This window comes from Microcebus murinus, chromosome 6 (genome assembly GCF_040939455.1).
Source record: "Microcebus murinus isolate Inina chromosome 6, M.murinus_Inina_mat1.0, whole genome shotgun sequence".
Taxonomy (NCBI): Eukaryota; Metazoa; Chordata; class Mammalia; order Primates; family Cheirogaleidae; genus Microcebus; species Microcebus murinus.
The window spans coordinates 41,290,721-41,307,325 of NC_134109.1; the positions used below are offsets into that span (position 1 = coordinate 41,290,721).

Consider the following 16,605-nt stretch of genomic DNA (forward strand, 5'->3'; position numbering starts at 1 on the left):
GTTCAAAAGACTTACCCCAAGGTTACACAGCTAGAAAGTGATGAGGTCAGGTAAGACCCTTAGCAAAGCTCTAACCCACTGTGCTGTACTGCCAAGGGAGAGAGGGAAGGAGCAGGAGAGGGAGAGACAGAGACTAGCAAAACAGAGAGACAGACAGACACATGGGAACAGAGGGATAGAGACAGAGAAAGAGAGGTCATAGACAAATTTTAAAATTTGAATATATTTCTTGAAATTACTTAAGACTTTCTGCAAGAAGTTCAATGCATTTCCAAGGTTTAACCTCAAAAATACTCCTGGGATGGAGCCTGGCAACTGAGGTCAAAGAAGAGTGGACCCTGCCCTGACTTCCCAGACAGATGTCAGAGTGCTGGGTCCCTAACCCCTTCCAGCTGGCAAGTAAATTAATAATGCCTGCCACTGCCTACCTGATTGGAATAGAAAGGCTGTGTCAGCATTCCAAATGGGGCAGCTGATGACTTGGTAGTTAAATACTCAAAACAGCTTTCCTGAAAATGGAATATTAAGACCACAATTCTTCCCTCCCAGGTGCCATTTCTTATCACCTGGTTGGCTCGAAGCCAGATGCTTTTAAATGCTAAGACTGTGTAAACTACTTGGAGTCAACTCTTTGTAAACAGCACTGATGTTTGTACAGTCATGTTACCTCTTGGGCATAAAAGCTTCAACATTCTTGGCTCTCCAAGCAGCCAAGTTACTTTTAGTCCAAGGAGATAGGTACACTGTATTAATTTCCCAGAGGAAAACAGAAAAGATCATTTCCCTTCTTTCAGCATCTTTCAATGGTAACTTTTAACAGGTGGACTGAAAGATTAAGTGACTGTTCATACCATAGAAAGAAGACTAAAGCCCAGCTTTTCTGATGCTTGGCTGCTAATCAGAGTATGGAAGACTAGATTCCATGGATCTTCTTTTACTAACCCTCCCAAAGTGTAAAGGCTGATGTAGTATTTTAAAATGATTTTATGATAGACAGTATATTTTTGAATAGAACTTGTAGCTAGTGATCGTATTTAGTTGTTAATGTTATTACTTAGTATAATTATTTAAACATCAGACACAAGGACTATAAGTGATCATCACATGAACTATTTTGCAAATGATTCGGCTTTTTTTTTTTTTTTACAATATAAGTAGCTAGTTTTTATATACTCAATGAGTATACGTCTGACTCTATCCATTGGTCAAAATAAATATGGCTCAGATATTAAAACTCACTTGGAATCACAGACAGATATGTGCTTAATGCACTAAAAATATTCTTGAAAAGTTTCACACAAACCAAATTTTTAAAAATGGAGTTTTGATTTATAAATACTAGGGAAACTAGCAATGTGAAGAGCTACCATGATGAACCATTTGTGAATCAATCTTCATTTTTTAAAATTATATCTTCTCATTCTTTCAGAATAGGTTTGAGGCATAGTACAATGCATATTTTATAAATTTGAATTTTTGTATTTGGGTTTGTGAAAACTGGTAGACCGAGCATGCAAACACATTAATAAAAATGTTATAAAATTTTTTCACTTCAAAATAATTTCTGTAAAGTTTTAACAATGTTTAAAATTAAATTTGAAAGGTTAAAACGTTTTACCGTTTATGCCAAATAGTACTATTACTAGCAGAAATTTACCTATAACTATTTATCAATTTATAGTTGCAGGATTTTAGTTCCCTCCATTAAAAAAAAGTGTGTCCTAGATTATAGCATCTGCTGCATTTGCTGTTTCAGTCATCCTATTACAGATGATTATAGAGATATTCGTAAATACTCTGCTATTTTAAAATTTATTTTCAGGTCAGTTTGAGAATTTTTATTTTTTATTTTATTTTAGAAAACAGACTTGTGGATATGTTTACATACAGTATTTAAATTTATGCTGAATGTGCTGTTTGTATAAATGATCAGATCCAGATCCATCTACTTCTCTGGAAATTTCTAAAAACTAGGAAGAAGGCAACAACTTAAGCAATAACTAAAAATTAGAATTAAATACATTAATTATGGTAAGATAAGTTATAAACATTAATGGGACAAAACCACTTGTCTTTGAAGTCTTTGCATATACATATTTACTATTACATTGGAAGGTTTTTACTTGAATTGTTTTCTAATTTCTCTCTTACTGAATGCATATGTTAATGTGCTATGGATTATAATGAATGTTACTAAATACATACTAGCTATAATATAGGCAAATTTATGTTTTATAGAAACTTTGAACAAAAGGGACACTTTAAATTAATGCCACCAACACATTTTATTGTGTGCAATGCATGCATTTTATATAAGGTTTGCCACAGAAATAATAAAACTAACAAAAGTGTGCTGAAAATTACTTTTTTGGGGGGTGTAAAGAAATAATCCTTTCATTCTTGCTTTAAAATGGTTAGCTCCCCATCATTGCACTAGTGTTGCTTTTTTCTTTTAGTTCCTTTTGACCTTTTAGAGCCTTCCACCCTTCTGTCTTTCCCAGCCCAGAAAGCAGGTGTGGGAGGAAATTGGTTTCTTTATGAATTCTCCTCCCAGCCACAATCATCTCAGATTCACTCCATTCTCAAGATCCTGTGCTAAGCTTTGTGTCTGGATGAAAAACCTCAACACACTGTGAAATTTAATACTACATTTTCATATGCTTAAATCTAATTTACCTTCTTTTAAAAAAAAGTTTGCATATTTCTTCCCTCTTAAGGGCCCACACATACACACAATGGGAAAATCTCTGGAGGAAGAATGGCGAGACAGGTGCTTTGGAACTTTGTTGGGGGGGGGGCACTGAAGTCGACTTATGTTTCTCTCTTTTTTCCCTCCTAAGCTTTAGAAATGTGAAATCCGGCAGAGAAACCCACTCTGCACGGAAGGCAGACCCAATGACCTGTAAGCTGGCAAGTCTACCCCCTCACCACTAACCATCCCCACCTTTTTTCCTGAGATGAAAATTTGAAGATTTTTTTTTCTTCAAGAGGCTGTGACCGCAAACTCAGAATAGGAGAATCCTCTCCACTGCTCACTGACCCTAACTCAGTGGGTCTCTGGCCAAAGCGGAAGAACCACACTCGAGGGGTGGGTGTTCACTCCGAGCACACAGCTTCAAGGACATTCTGTTCAAATTGAAAGCTTCTAGATTGCAGCTAAAACTTTCACCCACCCAGATGTTTACAGTTTGAGAGGTTTCCTTCCTGATATTTTTGGCAATAAAGGAGACAATCATTTCTCCTCAAGGCACTTGGAATTAGCGAAATAAACGTACTGTCCACACCCGAGTCTCCCACGTCTTTCATGGTTGCACTGGGAGGATGAAAGGTCCGCATGGACGGTCAGACTTGGAGGCTTGAACTCTTGAAGTCTTTGTGTCTATAAAACCTGGGTAATCGTTCCACATATCACTGCGGACTCATTTCTTTAAAAAGAAAGAAGAAAGAAGGAAAGAAAAAGATTCCCGGTCGTCTAGGCAAGTTGCAAGAACTGATTAACGCCCAAGAACGCGCGCAGATCAGCAGACGCAAGGTGGTGTAGACGCCAAGCGTGGTGGAGCAAGCCCGGAGGCGAACCAGGAGTGTCGTCTCCCTGGGCGACAGTGTGCACCTTTCGAATTAACAAACAGCCCTTAGCTCCACACGGGTTTCTCCCACCCCTATCCCTCCTCCCTGAGCCCCTGGCCACCCTCACCTTCTCTTCTCCTCCCACCCCCAGGGCCAAATATCTCTTCCATCAGGTGGGGTTGAGGGTGTCTACCCTTCGGGAAGGAGCGCAAGGGTTAATGATGAGAGTGGGCGGCCAGGTGGGGCGCCCACACCCGCCCCGGCCGCGGTGGGCGTCGCAGGGGAGGGGGCGCTGTTCGGGCGGCAGTGCGCCGGGCGACGGGCGGGAGAGCTGCCAGGCTGACGGAGAGGCCGGCCCGAGTGGGGGCCGCTCCGCCGCCGCCGCCGCCGCCGCCGCCGCCGCTGTGATGCGGAGCCAGTGCTGCGCCGGGCGGTGGAGTCAGAGCCCGGGCGCGGGAGCACGAGCTGCAACATCAGCACCGGCGGCGGCGGCGGCGGCACCTGCACCAGCTCCCGGGCCCCGCGCTGCGCTCTCCGCCCCGCCGCGCCGGGGGCCGCCGCCCCGCGCTCTCTATGGATGTCAAGGCGGCCCCCAACGGGGTGGCCACTATCGAGGACCGTATCCTGAGGATCACCGGCTACTATGGCTATTACCCGGGTTACTCCAGCCAGAAAAGTAAGACGCCGCGGGGCTGCCCTGCGCGGGGCGCGGAAGGGAGGTGGGCGCGCAGGGGTGCCGCGGGGATGCGGGCGGCGGGTCCGGACACCTGCAGCCCTGCCTGCGCTGTCTACGCTACCCTCCCTGCCTGGGGGACCACGGGGGCAGAAAGTGTGTCCGCTGTCCTCGGTGCTGAACCGTGAGAGAGCGAGAGGGCCCCTGCCGGTTGCGCCCAGGAGTTTGGAAACAGTCGCAGCCTTGGGGGCGGAGGTGCGGAGGGGTCCGGGTGAGCGCTCCTGACGGCCAGCTCACCCCTGGCTGATTTGCGCCTGGAGAAGGCTAACATGGCTGTTCACTTAGCGGAAAGTCAGCCCTAGGGGCTACACGCCCCCAAAGCCCCTACTGAGTGCCAGGCTGCGTTTGGGGCGCTGGGGACGCAGGCTGGGGAGCCTTGGCAGTGGGGCTGGCGGGGGCCGCCGACCCAGTGGTGGGTCCCAGCGCTGGCTGGGTCAGCTTGTTCACTCGAGGCTGTTGAGACGTTGCCAGCGCGGGAATTACTCCCGTTAAAACGTTGGGAGGTTCTCCACGGTGGGCAGAGAAAAGAACCTGCTCAGGTCTCCGAGTCCCAGCAACTGGAGCCAGAGACCCGTGCAAAGGACGAGGGGTGGGTGGGAGGGGAGGCGCGACAGGGCCACCCGCCCCCGCCGCACGTCGCGGCCACCTCAGAGCAGGAGGAGGCTGTTCTGTTCCATACCGGCTTTCTTCTGGCTAAGCGAGGTCATGCGGTGCGGATGCTTTCATGTTTCTGGACTAGTTTTGGTGGGGAGGGCGATGAGGTGTGCGCTGCCCGTAGGCCCCCTCCCCCAACTCACCAACCCACTAGCTGTATTTGCTGGGATTAGTTCTGCCAGAGACTAAAGTGAAGCTCATTTTTTTTCTCTGAATTGGGGGGCAGGGGGTTGGAAATAGCTAGCTACGGTTTAATTTCCATGCAGGTGGGATTTTGCTTTTTCTTTATCAATGCATTTCTATGGCCAGTGATGGAGCTTAATTGATGTTTTTGCTGTTATTTTTACCAGAAGCCTTGGAAGCTCCTAGATGCATTTCTGATTGGTATTTTTCTGTGACATTTCGGGGTGCAATCAACATTTCTGTGAAGCAGGGCACTCACACAAATTCTGGCACGTGGATGAGAAAACACTTTATTTTTCATGTAACTTTCCCCTCTACCATGTTCACTCTCTATTGAATAATAATTCAAGAGCTTTGTTCCATGGGCTGTTCTCACACAGATATATTCTAGTTTAATATTTCATTTGGTTTCAGGAAAGGCCTATCTGATTTGGATGGTTTTGGTCTAGCTGTTTTTAACATTAGAGGCTTACATTATTCATTTTCCATACGAAAGTAATTATATAGTGTTAGAATTTTCTGGAAAGAAAATAACACACTGTTGAAATGCTCTTTGAAGTCTTTGTACTAAAGACTCAAAACTTCTTTTTTTTTCCTATTAGTAAAGGATTTTTCTTTTAACCCTAGAAACTTAAGTGAAGGCACTAATATACCTTGTGGAAATTACTTGCATTTCACCTTTGAATATTTTAATTAGGAACCATGGGATTCTGATCGCTTAGAGAATGTTGAAGCTGTCTGTGAAATTACAAGACTCAAGGTAGTTTATTATTATAATTTTTATGACAATGGAACTTTGGTTAATAAAGAGCAAACCAAAAAGAATACTGAAAAAGTGACATTTTTAGATAAGGACATGTTCATATTGTATTTTTTACTTGCTCAAATAGCTGCACATGCTTCATTTGCAATACAATAACAGGACAAAAAAAAAAAGAAAGAAAGAAAAAGGGAAGAGCATTGGCCAAGGCTGTAACTGGAGGCTTAAAGGGATAAAGATGCATTTGGCATGGTTATTTGTGATGTGCATTTACCTAACTTCAGGCCAAAAAGTTTGGACAATGAGGGCAGAGAATCTCATAAGAACAGAGAATTACATGATAGCCAGATAACTCTCAGGATGTTCATGCTTTCAGAGGTAGAGAGAGATTGCCATTTTGCACAGTGAGAGACTGGGAGAGGAGAAAGTTGGAGGAGGGCCAAAGAATCAAGCACCATGAAATAATCCTGTTCTAATGCAGGCTTCAACTAGTAAACAAACACATTGAAGCAAACCAGTACAATATGGTCAATTGATTTAGCTGTTATTGGGAATGGGCAGAAGCTTGAAGGAAATCTGGAGAAATATATTTAAGAAAAAGCTACAATGATTAATATATATGTGAAGGCCATGTGACTTTTTCATTTTCTGACTGGTTACATATAAAGCCTTAAGGATGGGATGATCTCTTGATATCTGTGCCATTTGCCTTTTTGGAAATAGATGGGGACTCACCTCTGGGAAAATGCATCAAAGATCAGCCTTGTGTTAATGCATCCTGCTGCCGTGCTTGTACCTTATCCAGAAAATTCTAGTAGTGAGGCTTATGTGAAAAAGAAATTTAAAGGATTCAGAGAAATGAACATACTTGTATGGGCCACTTGGCCATTTGTTTTATTTATCTTATTCAATTTGATGAACAGTTACTGAGCACAAATATATATAACAAAACAGGGTACAAAGATGATTATAGTGGCTGGCCTACATTACTTAGGTAGGAAAAATAGATTAATTCACTCAACAAGTGTTAATTGAGCACCTCTTTTGGGCCAGGAATGTATCAGTGAACAAGACAGACAAAAGTATTTTCCTTTATAGAGCTTAAGTTCTAGTGAGAGGAAATAAGATAATAAACAATGAACAAATAAATAAATTTGGTATATTTCCAGATGATAAGTGCTTTTTGAAAAATTACAAGACCACAAAAAAGGGATAGAATATTTTGGAGGGCAGTAATTGTCACAATTTTAAATAGAGTGGTCAGGTAAGGACTTATTGAGGAAATAACAATTGAGCAAAGACTTGGGGGATGTGAGGGAGTTAGCCATGTGGACACTGGGAGGAAGACATTCCAGGCAGTGAGAATAGCCAGTGCAAAGCTCTGGGGTTGATACACCTGGCATGCTACAGAAATAGCAAAGGGGCTTGCATAGTGGAAGTAGAGTGACAACTGGGAGAATGGTTGGAGATGACATCACTGAGGATCCAGGAGCTCACATGAAATAGGATCCTATAGGTCACTGTAGGTCCTTCAGCTTGTGTTCTGAATGAAATGGGGCACCTTTGTGGGATTTTGAAAGAACGGTGGTGTGACTTGACTTGCCTTTCCAAAAGACCAATCTGACTGCTCTATTGGGGCAGTGGTGGAGACACCTAGTTAGTATGTTATTGCAATAACCCAAGTGAGAGATGATGGTGGCTTGAACCAGAGTGACAGCAGACCATGTTGTGAAAGACAGTCCTATCTTGGATATATTTGGAATTAGAGTCAATACAATTTCCTGATGGATTGGATATGGTATCTTTAAGAAACAGAGGAGTGAAAAATGACTGCATCTTTTCTAGTTTGACTAAATTTGAGTTGCCATCAGCTGAAGTATGCAAGGATTCAAGGTAGAGAAGTTTGGAGCTGGGCAGAATCAGGAGATAAGGATAACGTTTTGGAAATGTTAAAAGTACTTGAAGATGTAGAGTAAGCTTGGAGTTATGATTGGAGATATAAATTAGGGATTTTCCAGCATTTGGATGGTATTTAAAGCTTAACACTGGATCTCTACAGAGTGAATGTAGATAGAGAAGAGCAGGGACTGAACACTGAGATCCTCAGACATTAAGAGGTTGGGAGAAGAGGAGAAACCATTGAAGGAGAACAAGATGGAACTCCAAGGGAGGTAGGAGAAAAACCAGGAACATGTGATACCCTGGAATCCAGGAAAGAAAGAGTTTCAAGGGGAAGGTATTAGCTGAGACCATTGCTGTTGAAAGTTCAAGTAAAATGAAGTACTTATCCCTGAATTTGACAACTGAGGACCATTAGTAATCTTGACAAGAATGTTGACAAGAGCAGGTAAGGGAGAATAAGATGTATTAGAATGTGTAAGAGAGAATTAGAGGAAAGAACTAGAAACTGCGAGTATAGATGACTCTATAAAGATTTTTGTGCAAAGGGGAGCAGAGGAAATGGAGGCAATAGGGTCAAGAAAGCTTTTTTCTTTAAAGATGGGAGAAATAACATATTTGTCTGCAAATGAGAATGATTCAATAGAGAAAGAAAAATGAATGAAGTTGAAGAGACAGAGTATAGAATCCAGGGCAGAAGAGAAGAGACATTGCTTTAGATAGGAACGTGGATATAGGCCAAAGTGTGTGGGGCAGGTTCTGGGAGGTGGATAACTGAGATGGTGGAAGTCTGTTGAAGTTCTCTTCTGGCTGCTTTCATTTTCCCCAAATAGCAAGGGAAGTCATCAGCTGAGAGTGAGGATGCAGGAGGAGGTAGTAGGGGCTGGAGAAGAGAGAAGGTGTGAATAGTTAAAACAAATAGAAGGATTGAATGGTCTGGGCAAGTACACTAAGGTTGTTTGGCAGCCTTAAGGGTCCATTTAAAGTTTCTGGTCACAGATTCAAAATAAGACCAGTCAGTAGGTTGTTTCATTTATTGACACAGTGAAGGCATGGAGCAAGTGAAGAAAAGGATTTCGCCAGAGTTGCAGATTATCCAATGAGTATAAAAAGTGAATAGGGGCAAGGGAGTTATATACAAGGAAGGCATTATTGTAATGATTGACCATGGAATTTAAACTTGGTAAGCAGAGAAGAGAGGACATCAAGATAATTAGAAACAGTGAAAAGGTGGTGAGTTCAATGGATCGGAGGTCTCAGTAGGATCCAAGGCTAGTAGAAGTTTATCGGAAAGACAGGATGTGGTAGTCAGAGCAAGGATTGTATGCTATAAGCACTTACTTGTTTCCATAAGTCAAGTGAAAGGATAAATTCATTCATCTGTTATTGTATTCCAGCGTATTTTGGGGACAAGCCTTATTTTTTATGTTTGTATAAGGAGGGAGGGTGTTGAAACCCTAGTGGTTTGGAAGTGGATATAGTTTTAAATCTGCCAGCAGCTTCCTCTGAGACCTGGGATACCTCTCTGTGGATATCAATTTCCTTGTTTTTTAAAAAAAGGGGTTAAAATTAGTGTCTCAGAATAGCCATGCAATAGGTCAGTTTTGACAGCATTCAAAAATGTCCCACCTCCATGGACAGATCTCACTCAATAAACTAGCACATTTACTGTGCCTCTCCTCACCCACCTTTGATCCCAGATAGTACCAGTTGCCTCTCTTTGTTCTGTGCCTTTGCACCTGTTGGCTTTTTGTTTCCTCTATACTCCATTAGTGACCAGGTTCTATGATTGTTTTCTATTGGTAGCTGCATGTTTGTAGTAAAACTTTTCCCCCTTGCTCTAATACCAGCTCTGCCCATCCCCGCTCCAAAACAAACTCTACCGGTTTCTGGCTGTTTGGGTTCACCAAGTGCTCAGATGGCTGCATGACTTAGCATTTCCCAAGGTTCCAGCCTCAGCTATGTCTTCTCACTTTCTGCTTTTGCTGAGCCAGTTCATTTAATCCCATGGCTTTACCATCTTCTTTGTGTCTGTATTTCTACTTTTTCTGAACTTAGACCTGTATTTCAAACTCCCTGCTAGCATTTCTACCTACATGTCCTCCAGGCATGTCACATATAAAACCAAATTCATCACTTTGTCCTTAAAATGTGCCTTTCCTTCTTATTATGCTTTTCAGCTTCCAATATCTATATCCAACCAATCGCCCAAGCCAGTAACCTGGAGTTACCCTCAACCTCTGCCCTTCCCCTTGCCCTATAATCAGATAACAAGTCCTATCTATTCTACTCCAAGTAGGTGCTTTCCATCCCTACCTTCTACCTATCACATCCTTCTTCCAGTCTGAAGTCCTTCCAATCAAACATGCACACCTTAACAACATTTATCTCCTCAAAGTACAAATCTGTGCATCTCACATCACTGATCAAATACTTGGAATGATTTTTTATTTTCTGTGGAATAAAATCCAAACTCTTTAACGTGCTACAATCTGAGTCTAGCTTATATTGTTCTATTTCACACATATTGCACACATCCCCCCACCGCCCGCAATCCGCCAATTGCCAAAGTAATGCATGCTTAATGCAGAAAATCTGGAGGGCAGAGAAGCAAACAGAGATTAAAACAAAATTACGCATAATTCCACAACCCAGAGGTGATTAGTGTTAACAGCTTGGTATATATTCTTTCAGTCTATTTTATGCTCAGAGACACAGGCAACTGGTTTTTATTTTGTACTAAACATTTCTCTCATTGGTCTATATAATTGTAATGACTTAATTTTAATGTATGTACAGCCTTCCATATATCAAAGTGCCAGTTGTTGGATTCTTAATGCAAGGTTTCTTTTTAATCTCATATCCCATATGGTCTCTACACAGCCTGGTCATAGTCTCCTCAAGCAGCTTGTTGTTTCAATGACATTATTGTGCCCCTACTCTTTTGCATCTTGGTGCCTTATTATGCTTTGGCACAAATGCTCGCTCTCACTGTGTCTCCTTCATCACTGTGTGGAAAGCTCCTATTTATCTTTAGAGGCACAGTTTCAATGCGCTGTCCTCTGTAAACCTTCCCAATTGCCCCAGGCTGGTTAATCCTCCCCTGCGCTCCTGTAACACTGTGCATTCACCTCTGCTCCAGCATTTAAAACACTATTTTGGGCTGTTTGCTTTGCACAAAATTGTCTCACCCATAGAGCCTGGGGAGGGCAAGGGACTTATCTTTATTTATTTATTTCATCTTAGGCAAATGGGTACCTTGTGGTGCTCAATAAAGTTTATTGTGCTAATGAATGAATGTTTTTAGTTCCCTTTAAAGAAATTGGAGAGTTAATTATTTTCACACAGAAAAAGAAAGAGTACATGATGGTAGTGATTAGATAAAAAGAAAAAAATATGAGCAATGAATAAATACCTAATTATAGGATGAAAATACACTAAATGGTATTTTATGATAATTTTATCCCCCCTGGTTGTAACTTGTACATTTGCATTTCCTTATTTCCTTCTTAATGTTTTCTGTGCTTGAATGGGGGAAAATGAATTTTAAAAAATATAGAGTAGTATAAAGTTATTATAATCATAAGAAAGAATATGTGACTTCTGCCCTTTCTCTTTTGAAGTGGTTACTATTGGTTTTTGCTGCTATACAGGGAACACCTGAGGCTGGGTAATTTATAAAGAAAAGCGGTTTATTTGGTTCACGATTCTACAGGCTGTACAAGAAACATCACGCCAGCATCTGCTTCTGGTGAGGGCTTCAGGGAGCTTCCAATCAAGGCAGAAGGCAAAGGGGGAGCAAGTATGTCACATGGCGGGAGAAGGGGCAAAGTAACTGAGGAGGTGGTGCCAGACACTTTTCAACAACCAGCTCCCCAGTGAACTAATAAAGCTAAAACACACTCATTATTGCAGGGAGGGCACAAAGCCTTTCATTAGGGATGTGCCTCCATCACCCAAACACCTCCCACCACTCCCACCTCCGACAATGGGATCAAATTTCAATGTGGGATTTGGAGGAGCCAAACATCCAAACCATATCAGTCTTCGTGGTTCAGTATTAATACTGTATAACTCTTAAGCACTCTAACTGGAATAAGTTATGAAATTGTCTCTTACTAGTAAAATAAATGCAATAAATATTTATCCCTGTTCATATTCGGTTTATATCCTGAAAGTGAGATTTATACTTCTTTATGTATGATAGGTAGTATTTTGTAAACAGTTACAAGTAAGTACCATTGATATGTAGTACTAAGAAATATTTTGCAATATAGTTTTGAATTAGAACGTATAAGAACATATCAACATGTTTAGGATGCTGAATATCATTGCATATGTTATTGATGTTGGTAGTTTTTATGATGTTTATTCTGATGCATATTTTGCATTTAAAATACAAATTTTTGTATAAACCGGATATTTGTATTACAAAACACTACTGCTACTAGCTAACACTTGAGTGTAACATTAAGTTTCATGTATACTTTTTTGGAAAGCCTATCTAAAATCTGATTTGAGTCTATGACATCTATGTAAAGACCACAAGCTTTGGCAACAGGAAGACCTAGATCTATACAACTGCTATGCTACTTGCCAGTCTTTTAAACTTGCATAAGTAGCTTAACTTCTCAGATCAACAATTTTGTTCGCGTAAAGAGGAAATGATAATTGTTGCTTCACAGGTAGTTGGGAGGATTATATAAGATAATGTATAGAGTGTCTGGCCCAATGTCCTATTCAATGTATGGAAGCTGTTATGATTATATGGCTATGAGGAAACCAATAGAATCAGTTTTATGATTTCAAAGAGATTTGCTCACATTTTCCTTATAAGTAAAATGGTTTACCACATATTTTTTCCTTCATATTTAATATTGTATTTTGAATTGTCATTAAAAATTATGTTACAGCAATGTTAAGGACAATTTACAAATTGTCCAAGTTCACAGTGGTTTTTATTTTTGGATGTTGCCTTCTATTAGTACTCTTTAACCATTTCTGACTTGCCTGATGCTGTAACAAAAGGGGGTAGTCCTACTTGAATTGCCTCTAGGGATAGTTCATTTAAAATGAGCTGGGGGCCATTTGTGATAAGTTTATTCCAAATGGGCTAATCTGAAAAAGAAGAGACAGATCTAGAGCATGAGTGAATGACAAAGTGGGTCTACATGTCTGGAGATGAAGGTACCCAAGCCCCAAAATGCAGTGAGGGTGGAGAGGAGAGTAGGGAAAGGGAAGGGTGGAATCCCAGCTGCAGATAGGTAGCTTGGGGTGGGATGAGGTGAAGATGGCATAGGGACAGCAAAAAGGTAGGGAGGAAGTGAAGACTGCGGGTTAGTTTGGAAACAGCCTATTGGAAGTAGCACCATTCCTTTCACATGTGGACAAAGGGACATTTCTGTTTTTGGCTATTTACATAGCAGCAAACATAACAGACAGGCTATTTCATGTTCTATTTTTAAAAATATGTAATTATGATATAAACACATTTGCATATTTCTACATAGTCTTCAGAGTTATAGTGTTTTAAAGTTATAAAGCATTTAACTACTTCCAGACACAGAAAAATATAAAGGAAAAGGAAAATAATCTTATCACCCGAATACAACGACTTTTATTTTAGTTAATTTCTTCTCAATTTTCCTAATGCATATACAACGTCACTCCAACATCTCTAGTCATCAGCAAAATGCAAATCAAAACCACAATGAGATATCACTTTTTGATTTATCGACAAATATAAATGATAGTGTAGTCATAATTCTGATATACATATGACTTTTGTGCCCTGCTTTTTTTCCACCTAAGATTTTAGGATAAGCATTTTTCATTTATCTGCTTTGAGAGGCTAGGATTGGATTTTCCTTTCAGAGATCTTGGCTTAAATAATTTGGGCAAGTTGGTTCTACATTATTCGAGACTAAATAAAATGAAGAGACCTGGAGTGTGAGTGGTATTTTGTTTGGTTTCTAGTCTCAGGATTCCACTTGAACTGGCTTAAGCAAAATGGAAGCTATTGAAAGGATACTGAGGAATCTCTCATGGGTTTTAAAGGCAGGGATAAACTGGTGTAAGCTGGCAGCAGGTCCTGGAGGATTGCAGGAAAAGCAGAAAGCCTTCTTTCTTTGTCTTTCATCTCTTTTTTTTTGGCACATCTTCTCCATTCTTGTCTCTTGCTGCAGGCTGGCTTTCTCTATTTTGTTGTCCAAATGGTCAAAAATAGCCACTGCCAGCAGTTCCAGTGTTTAAGTGTCCTCTATTCAAGAGAGCAGACAGATTGAGGAAGAATCTCTTACTTCTAAATCCAGATTCCTAGGGAAAGGGACACTTTGGCCCAATTTATGTCATATGCATGCTCTTGATCCTATTGGCTGTAGTTGTTTGGGGCAGAGTTAAGTTATCCAATCATGATTGCCAGAGGCTCTCTTCTGTTACTCTATGGAGTGTGGGAGAAGAGGTAGTTTCCAGAGAAAAGGAGCAATTGGTTGGACATCAACTTAATAGCTATTTGGTTCATAGAGCTTTGCATAACATTTTTTTATATCAGATCATAGGCCTCAATCAAGAGCCAATCTGTTCTTTCTTCTGTTCCTGATAGCCCTTAGAGTGGATCTAGATAATATTTAGTGAGATTATAGCTACTGTATCATCCTACAAACTGAGAAAATCCAGGCGTCTGTTTAGAGCATAAGTCCTTGAGAGTTCTGTTTAAGAGTGCCCAACAGTCACTGCAGACTGCTTAATAAGCTTTATTGAAGTGCCACTGGTTATATCATGTTTGAAAGACATACTTCTTTTTCTAGGTCAGATAGGGCAACACACCAGGTCCTTCCAACTCAATATAGTGATTGAGGATGACGCTTAACATTGTATATTTTAAACAGGGATTGAAAACTACACTATTTTGCAGTTTGGGTGGGATTTGCTATATTAAGACCTGGGCTGATGCCAAGATAGCACTAGTGAGGTGTCAATAATGGTTTTATGGTCCTGAAAACCAGACATGCTAACAATTATTTATGCCTCATGAAAGCTGAGATTCCTAAGGGTGAGATTCCTAAGGGTGTTAGAGTCTGCAGGTTTTTGCTGCTGGTACCTAACTAAACTCCAAGTCATGTGCCTTGGGCATCTATCTTGTGTTTTTGTTGACACCCATGTTTAAATGTAGGCATTCTAGAGGAAAGATCCAGACTGAGTGAGTTGGGAGCCATTTGGAGCACCATCTTCCCTGCTGGAATTCTGGTTATAGGGTCTAAGGAGTGTTATACACATCTAAAATGATGGTATTTTTTAGATGCTTCAAAGTTGAGAACTTTAAAAATTGTGAGCGCCTGTGGATGGAGCTGCTTCTCTTTTATTTATTTTTTTTTATTTCAGAATATTACAGTGGTACAAACATTTTGGTTACATGAATTACTTTTGTACAGTTTGAGTCAAAGTTATAAGTGTGTCTGTTCATCACCCAGATAGTGTGCATTATACCTGTTAGGTGTGAATTAACCCAGTCCCTCCTCCCCACCTGCTTGATTTCTATTGAATTTTACTACCATTATGTACAGGAGCTGCTTGTCTTGTCTCTTTCTGGGCCACATCCATGTAGCAGCCATGCTGGTCTTTCAGAAGTTCTCACTGGATCATGCCATTCCTCTGGTTAAAGTCTTCAGTGCTCTACTGTATGTCTCTGGAGAATTGTAAAACCCAACCTACAAGGTCCTACCTGGTCTGGCTCTTCAGCTGGCATCACGCTTCCATGCCTCCATTATACTTTGGCCTTACTGGCACCTGCTCCAGACCCTTTCATTCCTCCGGGTTGATGAGCAAGCTCTTTCCTTTTCCAGATGCTCTTACCTGTCTGGCTCCTCATCATCCCTTGGGTCTCATATTAAGTGTCTCCGCCTCAGAAAGACTTTCCTGCTCTGTATCCCTGTCATCTCACGTACTTTTCCTTTATACCACTTAACTACAAGCTGCAATTGCATTTATGTTCATTTTTGTAATTGTTTAGTGTTTTCCTGCCCACTAGACTCCTAAGGGTGGGGATGGGTTATTTTGTTTGGCACTGCATGCCCAGCACAAAGAACAGTGCCTGTGCGCTCCATGAATATTTGTTGAATGAATGATTAAGAATTGTTAAAAATTTCAAGTAGATTTTTTCAAAAAATAGACTTTTTATTTTTTATCATTTATTTATTTATCTTGCAATCTGAATTCTAGGACAAAAAAAAACTTTTTATTTGGAATATTTAAAAATTTATAGAAAAGTTGCAGTGATAATACAGAGAGGTCCTGTATACCCCTCCTTTGGTTTACCCAGTTGTTAACACTTTACATTACCATGGTAAATTGGTTAAAACTAAGAAACCAATATTGGTATATTATTATTAATTAAATTCCAGACTTTATTTAGATTTCACCAGTTTTTCCATTAAGGCTCTCTTTCTGTTCTAGGACCCCAATCCATGATACCATATTGCATTTACTTGTCATGTCTCTCAGGTAGGCTTTTAATGCATCGAGCTTGAAAAGATAATTTCAATTTTATGCGAACTTCCTGGAAGATATTTTAGGGCTCAGATCAGATCACATTTGAAAATTTGACTACTAGTTTTTCAAGGTGACAAAGGATTCAATTCATGTTAGAATTGACCTATGACTGGACATTGTAATTGCACATCCATCTTAGAAACTGTTTTATAGTATAGAACAATGGATTTTAGCATTTCTACTTTTTAACATTTTAAGGGACACAGAAATCTTTGAAAATCTAAATGAAGCTATGAATTACTCACTTTCCTCCCAAATGCAC

The 16,605-nt window shown here is 40.6% G+C and overlaps 1 protein-coding gene across 1 annotated transcript in view; it reads left to right on the forward strand.

Annotated features, from left to right (window-relative positions):
* Positions 1-4,114: 4,114 nt before the first annotated feature.
* The window catches only part of SLC35F4 (solute carrier family 35 member F4), a 222,950-nt gene continuing 210,459 nt past the window's right edge, over positions 4,115-16,605 (forward strand). Inside the window, exon 1 of the mRNA XM_012785622.2 lies at positions 4,115-4,243. Coding sequence (XP_012641076.1) covers positions 4,141-4,243 — 103 coding nt within the window. The 5' untranslated portion in view covers positions 4,115-4,140. The remainder of the gene's footprint in view (positions 4,244-16,605) is intronic.